Consider the following 11,269-nt stretch of genomic DNA (forward strand, 5'->3'; position numbering starts at 1 on the left):
ATGGAGATATGATTTTGGACCATTTTTCAAATGTCTTATTTAGTAAACAATATATTTGAAGTAGAGCATTTGATATATGTAGGAATTGTAACTTACAATGGTCAGATGCTGAAATTGTTTTATCATCCTTTTCCTGTCCTTCCCAGCTTTTTATGTAACCACTGGTTTACTTTTTGTTTTAAGAGAGAACTTTGAATTTTCTAGAGTATATAATGAGAATAATAGTCTTTTTTTTAAAAGATTTTATTTATCCATTTTTATTGGAGAGAGCGAGAGAGAGGAAAGAGATAGAACAGGGGGAGGAGCAGGAAGCATCAACTCCCATATGTGCCTTGACCAGGCAAGCCCAGGGGTTTGAACCAGCAACCTCAGCATTCCAGGTCAACGCTTTATCCACTGCGTCACCACAGGTCAGGCAATAGTCATTTTTTTTGCTTTCCACTCATGTTGTATAAATACTTAGAGTTTGATTAATGTTATATTAGTTGCTCATTTTGTTTTGGCTGATAAGTATTTAGTCTTTGGTTATATCACCACTTGTTTATCCATTTATTTGTTCATAACATTTGGTTTCTTTTTGGGGGGTTATTTCTTATTTTGGAATATGAAAATAAAGCTGGTACGAAAATTTGTGTTTAATTCTTCATGTCAATATGTGTTTCATTTACCTTTTTCTATACGTCATTGTACAGGTTCAGTCATCAGCTAGGTCAACACAAAATAAAGCAATTAGCTAGTCTTTATCTTAACTGATTGTACCTTTTTGCATATTTCTGGCAGTGTGGAAGGATTCAATTCTTCCACATCTAGAATATATTTGGTTTAGTCAGTTCTTTATTTAAACTTTTTAAGATAAACTTGTAGCCTGGTTGTTTAGAGCATCGTCTCAAAGTACAGAGGTTGCACGTTTGATCCCCGGTCAGGGCACATATGGAAACAGATTGATGTTCCTTTCTATCTCTCGCTAAATTTATTTAAAATAAACGAGTTATTTTCCTCCACAAGAACTTGAGGAAAAAATGAGCTAAAAATATATATAGTAAGCTGTGAGCAGAAAAATTTAGGAAAGTGGGCTGAAAGCCATGAAACATTTTTAATTGTTCAACATTTACTAATTATCTTCTTCAGAGGATCACCTAGGTTCATGTTATACTTGAGTGAATAAAGAAATGTGTTCAGCCCGAACTGTGGTGGTATGGTGGATAGAGTGTCGACCTGAAACAGTGAGTTGCTGGTTCTAAACTTTGTACTTGACATGTCAAGGCCTATACAACAAGCATGCAATAAACCACTAAAGAGAAGCAACTATGAATTGATACTTCTTGCTACACTCATTTCTCTGTAAAGTCAATCAATTGTTATTGTGTGTCTGACATAGAGAGAGGGACTGGGCCAGAGAGACAGGAAAAAAAATAAGAAGCATCAATTCTGCATGTGGCACATTCATTGTTCATTCACTGCCATTAATTGTTCATTCACTGCTTTCTCATATGTGCCTTGATTGAGGGGCTCCAGCAGAGGTAGTGTATCCTTGCTCAAGTCAGCAACCTTGGACTCAATCCAGTGAGCTTGGGCTCAAGCTGGTGAGCTGTGCTCAAACCAGAGGAGCTGACCCTCAAGCTTGCTACCTCAGGGTTTTGAAGCTGGATCCTCTGTGTCCCAGTCCGATGCTCTATCCATTGTGCCACCACTTGGTCAGGCAGAAATATCTTAAATAACCGTTTTATAGATTTTTTTCAGATATTAATTTTTTTAAAAGATTTTTAAAAATCAGAGAGAGAGGGAGAAGGGGTGGGGAGGAGCAGAAAGCATCAATTCTCATATGTGCATTGACGAGGTAAGCCTGGGGTTTCAAAATAGATGTCTCAGCGTTGCATGTTGATGCTTAATCCACTGCTGCCAAGGTCCAGCCCCGGGGGGAATCCGGGGTCCCACAGGAAGAGACGGCATCAGCGCAAATCAAGTGAGAGAGCCTAATTCTTTTTTAACCTTCACTGCCAGGCATCTTTGCCAATGGTTAGTCTTAACATTTTATACACACACACTAAGTTACAATCACATGGTATTCAGAATACATTAATAATTGTTTTTGTTTCATTATGGTTACATATTTCTAGGCAACAGTCAACTCATTTCTATAAGCTATAAATCAGGTGGTAAGTCATTCTAAGTATAGTTATACAATAACTTGAGTAGCAACAACAATATTGGCGCAAACTTCTAAAAAGTCAGTACTGATTAGTAACTATTTTATCTAAGGGTCTATTGTCTAGTCACATTTTATTTATCTACTATATTCATATACTTAAATTCTAACTTTATTTTTCTCAGAGTGTTCCACCACCTGCAGGTCTGGTATGCAAGAAGATAGGAAAGTTTCTCTACCACATGAAAAGGCTAGGGAGGTAAAATAATGAATTAAGTGAAGGCTGAAAGGTGCTTCTGTGTATAGTTACTATTTCCTACCTATTCATAAGTCACAATCTATTTTTTCTAACATGATTAATAGGAAGGAATTCTCCTACAAACTTAACCCTCTTTGAGGGATATCTCCAGCCTCTTATGTCTATGAGCCCAGGCAAAGGGGCTTACAGGCTTTTCTGTGGAACTCACACCCTCTGTCTCATTTCCAAAGAAATTACTATGAATCTACAGGGAAAGCACGGTGCTATTATCCCTGTGCCATAAATGATAGCACACCCACCCAGAAAAGGGGGATAAAAGGCCAAATTAATTCAAAAAGTTAAAGGGGGAAGTATTGTGTCTTTTCTCTGCTGTGACTTTCTCAACCAGCAGCCATTGATCGGCTTCCAACACACTGTGCCACCACAGGTCAGGGTATTTAATATTTTTTTCAGTAATATTTTAAAACTTAATGACAATCTAGTTTTGTGTACCTCTTTTATTCTTACTGAATTATTAAATGCATGAAATAATCTATCTTTTGGTATATAGTTTTTAATACTTAAAATGGTCATTAGGGCTGACACTCTTTGCTGGTCTCAGTCTGCCTGTACCTGGGTGTTTTTTAGAATAAGCATTCCTCTTGGAACACACAAAGAAACAAATAAAAAAAACAACAACCGAAAAGAACACGGTCATTAGGGCCCCCTAAAAAGAAACCCCCAAAACAGAAACACAGAACTGGATATTAAGTTAGTTGAATCTCACCTGTGGGAATATGCCCCCAAATCCACCCCTGGAGCAGGCTAATGAATTAAGAGAATCCCCTCTTTGGACTATATGAACTACATTACCCAGAATGATCATTTCCAGGTGGGCAGTACTGTAGGGCGGGACTTCCGCTGCCTTTCCGTCGGCATTTCCTCTTCCCTATGGAGTTTCTCTGGATCAGGTGCTACCGGTGATGGTAGGATTGGACGCAAAAAGGGTTCAAGTGTTCCCGCAGCAAGTGTGAGGATCCCTGACCACACGCGGGTGACCCGCGCCAGGACCGACAGCGACCGCGGCGCCGAGGCCGCCTCCTCACCAGCCGCTCCCGCCTCGCCCGCAGAGTCCGATGGCGGCAGCCGCGCTTAGGCGCCCGGCTGAGGTGAGCGAGTCCTCCGAACCCGGAACCCCGGTGCGGGGGCCGGTCACGTCCTGCAGCTCAGGCCCCGGCTTTCCGGACCGTGAGGCGCTCGTGGGTGGCACGCGGTGTGACGGGGCTGGGAGAGGTGACAGACAGAGGGTTCGTGGACCCGGAAGACTGAGATTCCTCTTCTCTCTGCATGAAACAGTCTGAGGTGCAGCCACGGCTTCAGTGAGAGGCTGAGGGATTGTGCCTTAATTTAGGGGACTCCTTGGAGTTATGAAAGTTGTTGAACAGGGAGAGATACAGGCTATTTTAGGCTCTTATGAAGTTTTAGAATCCTTGCTGACAGTCTGACCTGTGGTAGCTCAGTGGATAAAGCGTCAACATGGAACGCTGAGGTCGACAGTTCCAAACTCTCGGCTTGCCGGGTCAAGGCACGTATGGGAGTTGACGCTTCCTGTTCCTCACCCCGTTCTCTGTCTCTTTCTCACTCTCTCACATGCTTTCTCTCAGCCTCTCACTAAAATAAATAAAGTCTTAAAAATTTTTTTTTAATTCTGCTGAGAAAACAGACTGGAATAGGATGACGAGGACAGTGAGGCCCAGGGAGTTGAGTCCTGGCCCCAGTTCACAGCACTGGTAAGAGGCAGCACTGAGGAAAGGCTGCAGGGCATGGACAGTTTGTTGGAGGTCACCAGACGTCTTTGTTGGGTGGGCCTACCCAGGAGACCTGCTTACCTGGAGGTTAGTGATGGTGGTTGTGCTTCTCATAAGTTTTGAAGTTGAAAAACCACTTTTACTTCTGTAAATTAGACAAGGAAGGAAAGGGTACTCCAGTTCCTGCTTAGTGACACTACCATATAGTGTCTGCAGACCTTTCTCTTTGTATTTGTCCAGCTCTTGGATGGGGGGACTCTGGGGATACCCCAATCCTTTGTTCTGAGTGCATGGCACAGGTAACATCAAGGTGCTCCCATTTCTGATGTCATTGTAGAAAATATAAAGTTCAAGTCTGTAGAGAATTATTTTATTATTTAAAATTTTTTTTAAATTTATTGACTTCTGTGAGAAAGGCAGGGAGAGAAAGAGACAGGAACATCACTCTGTCCTGTATATGTCTTGACTGGAGATTGAACTGGCAACCTCTTGCTTCTGGAAGACACTAGCCAACCAAGCCAACCTTCCGGTGCTATAGAGAATTTTTAAATGAGTTTATTGGAGCCAAGCTGATGATGATTGCCAGGGAGTGAATATCTCAACAGATTGACAAGATGTTCTGGAAAATTGAAGTTTTACCATTTATTTTACACTTAAGAAACAAAGAGGAGTCTGACCAGGCGGTGCTGCAGTGGATAGAGCGTCGGACTGCGATGGGGAGGACCCAGGTTCGAGACCCTGAGGTTACTACCTTGAGCGCGGCTCACCAGCAAGAGCACAAGGTTTTTGGGCTGAGCAAGGGGACACTTGCTCTGCTGTAGCCCCCAGCCTTCACCCCCCCCCCCCTTAAGACACATATGAGAAAGCAACCACTGAACAACTAAGGTGCGGCAACGAAGAATTGATGCTTCTCATCTCTGTCTTTTCCTGTTTCTCCCTCTCTGTCCCTCTCTCTGTCTCCTTGTCTCTATCCAAAATAAAAGGTGTGGGGGGGAGAGACATAAGGAGGTTACATGAAATCCATTGATGACAGAGTAGGGAGGAGAGAGAAAACAATGTGGGGATATTGTGAGGTTGCACAAAAAGTGAAAATGGAGATGTAATTCTTTTACTTTGAAATTGTTCGAGGATGGAGACATGTAAAAGTGGAGGCTCCTTTGTGCATCAGTGTGGAGCTGTAGAGAGAGTGCAGGTTTTGGTGGCAGTGGATGAAGATAGCCCATGTTGAAGAGTGGTTCCTTTTTTGTCACCTAATAGAAGTCGCTGGTCCTCACAAGCACATGTGAGGGAGAGGAGTGATAGTGACATCACAATGGGAGAGATGGTGATCTCTGAAATGGCCAGTGTTTCCATGGGTTGATTATGATGGCTGTCGAGGCAGACAAGGAGTAGAGATAGGATGATACTGAGGGCAGGGCTTTGCTTCCCCTTCAGAATTTTGTGTTGTGCTTCTGTGGGATCTGGCTGGTTTGTCTTGCTGGTGGATAAGGTTGTGGGCAAATATGGTCCTTTGTGAGTGTCACGCTGCCTGAAATAGAGACTAATGGTGGTGGATTCTTTAAAAAATATGTGTAGAGGGAAGAATGTTGTGGCTTCTGAGGAAACTGCAAAACAGTGCAGAGTGGAAAGGAGTTATTCATATCTGAAATTCCCATGTGGATCTGGGTGGAAAATATTGAAGCAAAGATCAGAAGCAGGCAGGGAAGATTTAGAACCTCATTTGGGGCTTTTCCTAACTGTGGGTGCCCTCAGAGGATTGGGGTTGTGCTGGACCCTGTATGCATATGTCGTGCACTCTCTGGGTGCCATGTGACAAGTATATGGGTGCGTTCAGAGAGATCCCTGTGGTGTGGAATAGGAAAGTAGCTGAGCTGAGAAGTGAGCCAGGGGTCTGAAGATCTGAAGGAAGTAGGGATACTCAGTGGTGTGCACAACTAGAGGAAGTTTGAGCTGATGGTCCTGGGTACCTGATGTGGGGACTTAAGGGTGAAGGGTAAGCTCATGATTTGCTATGTCTTAGAGACATGAACAGGGGTCCCCAAACTTTTTACACAGAAGGCCAGTTCACTGTCCCTCAAACCGTTGGCGGGCCGCCACATACAGTGCTCCTCTCACTGACCAGCAATGAAAGAGGTGCCTCTTCCGGAATTGCGGCGGGGGCCGGATAAATGGCCTCAGAGGGCCGCAGTTTGGGGACCCCTGATCTAGGAGATAGTAGTGGATTTTCTTGGTAAGGAGGATGGAGCCCAGGAAGCATGGTGCAGAACTAAGGTGTCATTTGTCTGTTTCCTCTCCCCACCCCCATTTCCATTTCCCTGCGTGTTTTTGATGAGGGAGATAGAAGTGATGAACAGGACTGTGGTTACCGGGCAGGCAGCGCTGCACCAAGCCGTGGTGTCTTTGAAGTGTGGAGCCCTGGAAGGAGTGGAGCGTGGAGATTTTTATGGAGGTGGAATGCGGGTGCTCAGACAGACTGTTTCTGATTCACTTGTATTAATTCTGACAGGTTGATGTGACCTTTGAGGATGTTGCCCTGTACTTCTCCAGGAAAGAATGGTGCCTCCTTGATGAGGCTCAGAGACGCCTGTACCTCGAAGTGATGGTGGAGAACTTCACACTTATATCCTCTCTGGGTAAGATTTTCCCGGTGGCCTGGACTAGACTGTGCATTTTCCGTGCCCCCAGTTCCCTCGGGGATGCTTCGTTGTCAGCAGGTGGACTGTGGGCTCTGCTGCTTCCCCAGTGTTCTGGGTACTTGCCGTCTTGGTAAGGCTTGTTTGTTTGCACCTCCCTCCCTTCCCCCTGCAGCCTCAGTAACTGCTGTACTGAGCTTTCATTGGGCAGGATTTGTACTTGGTAGTCTTGCAGTGGCCCTATAGGTTTTGTCTTGATCAATGAGAAAACACATTTTTATATCCCTGTTATTAGTGTTCAGGGTCTCATGAAGTGGAGCTGCTAAGGAACGAAGCAGCAACAATACTGCTAGTTGAGGACCCCAATCTCTTCAGGATTGAGGTGCCTTAGAGAAATCAGTTATCCAATTTACTAAGCAGAAACATGACATCATTGAATAAGAAACTAACAAGCAGAATACAGTGTACAATTTTATTATTTAGTTTTGTAAAACTGATTAGATTTCTCTTGCGTGTTCTGAGACATAACACCACACCATCTGCTGTCTGGTTCCTGACCTGCAGAAAACTCCAGCAGGGCCAAGCCTCAGGTCCTTGGGCCTTCCCTGGATGTGACTGCTTTCAGTCATGTATGCTTGGTCTTGACCTTCACTTTCTCAGGATGGGAACAGAAAGTCACTTGGTGCTTTGGCTTTCGTCCAACAGATTTCATCTTGATTAATGGGAAAATAAATTTTTTATATTCCTGTTGGTTATTTGTACATAGTATTTGGGGAAATATCTCTACATCATGAACCCTATTTTTAACTACTTTTGGGCTAACAAGTTCTGAATACTTTTTATTTTTTATATATTATTTTCCAAGAAAAGTATCAATTTTTCTTTGAATATTTGGTAGAATTCACTAGTGAAGCCGTTGGTCCTGAGTTTTATTTTTGCAGATACTTCTGTGATTCCTAACAGTAAAGTTTCCCCTGGGTTTTCACAGAACCAACCAGTAGGGTCAAAGCTTACACAGCACAGTGGCTGCTAGAGGTAACTCTGGCCCTTGTTTTTGAACCTAGCCATCTTTATGTATGTTTGCTAATTTGGTCTCCGAATTAACCTTTTTGTGCAAATCTACATTTTTGCCTCTCCTGTGTTGATATTTGTCTCAATTCGGCTCTTTTTCCTTTCTCCTGTGGCTGTTTTCTTGTGGACAGGTGTCTACTTTATTTGAATAGGGGGAGGAGTTTTTCTATCTCCTATTCTGCCATCCTACTGGTGTCATTCACATAGATCTCTTTTCTGTACTGTTTTGTGCTCTCTGACCATCACTCTCATTAAGTTTTTTTTTTTTTTTTAATGACATTTTATGATCTGAATCTCATTATTGGCTCAACTAGGGTTAAGGAGAAGAGTCATTTGTGGATCACAGGAGGCACATGATTCCACCCTTAGTTCAAAGAGGGTCTTTGCTTGGTGAATGGCAGTTGTTGAGGGTTCATTCCAGGCTTTAAGGTTGTAACTTTGGAAGTAATTTGGCGTAATAGCGTTTTGTTAACCTTGTCATTGCCATACTTTAATCTGTTTGTCTTTGCTTATCACTTAACCTATTTGTCAGCTAATTGCCGACACTTTGCCAATTACTCAGATCTAACAGTTGTCATTTCTATTCATATTTTAAACCCATGAGTAATCTTTACCTCTTTAAACTTCAAATGCCAACCTTTCTCTCACAGGTCTCTCTTTACTACTTTACAACTTTGATTCGTGACAGAAGAATCTTGAAGTTTGCACATGCTCTTGTATTGGTGTTTACATCAAGTGGTTTTAATAGAATTGATTTTTATGGGTTTGAGCACATTCAGATTACTCCAGCCAGCAAGAAAAGTCCTCCAGGAAGCCTTTTCTGGAGGAAATATTAGTGGACTTGGTCTTTATTTTTGTGTCCCATTGTATGCTGGCTTCTTTCCTTGGTAAAATTCTGCACCACTCACTGACTTTTGGGGCTGAGTAATGGGTAAATACAGTTTCTTCAGAATTTAACTTACTTTCCTTAAATATCATTCCATAGAATCATGCCTAACTGTGACAGCTGTTCATTTATGTTGAGAAATCTTCTTTCCTATAAGGTCAACATGTAATTCACCAGCATTTTCTTTTGTTCAGGTTGCTGCTGTGGAGCAGAGGATGTGGAGGCTCCCACTGAACAGAATGCTTCTGAAAGGGTGTCACAGGCAAAGTATCATAATGTGGCTTTGTCTTCCCAGAATAGCCACCCCTGTGTGAGTTGTGACCTCATCTTGAGAGACATTTTCAGCTTGGTTGAGGACCAGGGATCACAAATGTTAAAATGTGGAGCATGTGAAAAACTGTTTTATTTCAGTGCAAAGTGTCACCAGGATGAGGATCAGTACATGAAAAAAGAGCATTTTCAAAGACATTCGGAAAGGATCTCACTTGCAAAGGGCCACAATTTCAATTTGTCCCAGATGCTTTTTACCTGCCAGGAGTTAGGGCTGGACATCCTTCCTGAATCTGGACATATTCAACAACAGGCTACTCATACAAGGGACAGGACAGGTGAAACCACATTGTCTGGGGTGACTTTGCAAATGAGAAAAACTTTTCATCAGAAAGTTCACACAGAAGCATGTCCCTATGAGTGTAGTGACTGTGGGAAATCCTTTTTTAGTAGCAGTGGCCTTCATTATCATCAGAAAGTTCATACTGGAGAAAGGCCTTATAAGTGCAATGAGTGTGGAAAATCTTTTATCAGGAACTCTAACCTTCGATATCATCAGAGAGTTCACACAGGAGAAAGGCCTTATGAGTGCCATGAGTGTGGGAAATCTTATTTAACTAGCTCTAACCTTCGTTATCATCAGAGAGTTCATAATGGAGAAAGGCCTTATGAGTGCAGTGAGTGTGGGAAATCTTTTAAGACGAAGGATAATTTGAGTTATCATCGGGGAGTTCACACTGGTGAAAGACCATATGAGTGCTGTGAATGCGGGAAATCTTTTTTCAGAGAGTCCGACCTTCACTATCATCTGAGAGTTCACACTGGAGAAAGGCCTTTCAAGTGCAGTGAGTGTGGGAAATCTTTTTCCAATAGCCGTGCCTTTCGTTATCATCAGAAAGTTCATACTGGAGAAAGGCCTTATAAATGTAGTGAGTGTGGGAAATCTTTTATCAGCAAGTCTCACCTTCATTATCATCAGAGAGTTCACACTGGAGAAAGGCCTTATAAATGTAGTGAGTTGGGAAATCTTTTTTTACTAGCTCTAAGCTCCGTTATCATCAGACAGTTCACAGTGGAGAAAGGCCTTATGAGTGCAGTCAGTGTGGGAAATCTTTTAAGAAGAAGGATAATTTGAATTATCATCAGAGAGTTCATACTGGTGAAAGACCATATGAGTGCAGTGAATGTGGGAAATCTTTTTTCACGCAGTCCGACCTTCACTATCATCAGAGAGTTCACACTGGAGAAAGACCTTTCGAGTGCAGTGAGTGTGGGAAATCTTTTTCCAATAGCCCTGCCTTTCGTTATCATCAGAAAATTCACTCTGGAGAAAGGCCTTATGCCTGCCGTGAATGTAGGAAATCCTTTATCACAAAAACTGCTTTTCATTATCATCAGAGAGTTCACACTGGAGAAAGGCCTTATAAGTGCAGTGAATGTGGGAAATCTTTTTTCAGTAGTAATGGGTTTCGTTACCATCAGAGAATTCACACTGCGTAAAGACCTTATCAGTGCTGTGTGTGTAGGAAATCTTTTTCCTACACATGAAAGTTCACATTAGAGGACAATCTTAGAAGTATCAGAAATGTACAGTTTTTAAAAGTGTTAACAACAATGTAGGTAACTCTGAGGCTCCATTTCTTTAATTTTATGCATCCAAATGTTAATAGTATGGAGATTTTATATAAGTTTTACTTAAATGGGAAGCATGTGTGTCTATGTTGTACTTTCTAAGGTGTCCAGTTCTCCTTCCAGATTTATGTCTTTGCAAATTTCCGTGGCCAAAGGTATTTCACCTGTACCATCTAGCAGGTGTCCACTGTTTTCATCAACCACCATCCTTATGCCCTTAGAGAAGATGCCAGGGCAATTCTCCCTCTCCTTTCAATAATTTATCTTAATGATGTTCAAATGATAAAGAAGCAATAGATTTCTATTTCATGTTTATACTATGCATCTTAGTTCTTTATTTCAAAGGTATGCCTTATATTCTTTGCCATATATATGATGATGCAAGTTGATTATTTTCTTAATATTCTCCAGATGCTGTAATACAGGCATACCTCCTTTATTAATGTATCAGAACAGCGAGAAACAGACATCTTGCCATACAATTAAGTAGTCAAATGAAGGTGTCTTTATATTAATGCCGACGACCTCATGGAGACCTAAATCTTCCAAATCATGTGGCTGCAGCCACAGTTTGGGGCCACCTTT

General features: G+C 42.2%; 1 protein-coding gene across 1 annotated transcript; it reads left to right on the plus strand.

Moving 5' to 3' along the window:
- Positions 1-3,315: 3,315 nt before the first annotated feature.
- On the plus strand, positions 3,316-11,269 carry LOC136399467 (zinc finger protein 211-like). The gene is made up of 4 exons (XM_066374652.1): positions 3,316-3,553; positions 6,699-6,825; positions 8,977-9,987; positions 10,071-11,269. Exons 1-4 carry the CDS (start codon positions 3,521-3,523, stop codon positions 10,550-10,552), a joined length of 1,653 nt encoding a protein of 550 aa, XP_066230749.1. The 5' UTR covers positions 3,316-3,520; the 3' UTR covers positions 10,553-11,269.

This window comes from Saccopteryx leptura, chromosome 3, assembly GCF_036850995.1.
Source record: "Saccopteryx leptura isolate mSacLep1 chromosome 3, mSacLep1_pri_phased_curated, whole genome shotgun sequence".
In the NCBI taxonomy this organism is placed as follows: Eukaryota; Metazoa; Chordata; class Mammalia; order Chiroptera; family Emballonuridae; genus Saccopteryx; species Saccopteryx leptura.

Excerpts from the sequence above, each read along its gene's own strand:
- LOC136399467 (XM_066374652.1), top strand. The coding sequence starts at position 3,521 with ATGGCGGCAGCCGCGCTTAGGCGCCCGGCTGAG. Across the intron at positions 3,554-6,698 it reads CGCTTAGGCGCCCGGCTGAG|GTTGATGTGACCTTTGAGGA; the intron begins GTGAGCGAGTCC and ends TAATTCTGACAG. Across the intron at positions 9,988-10,070 it reads GCCTTATAAATGTAGTGAGT|TTGGGAAATCTTTTTTTACT; the intron begins GTGGGAAATCTT and ends AAATGTAGTGAG.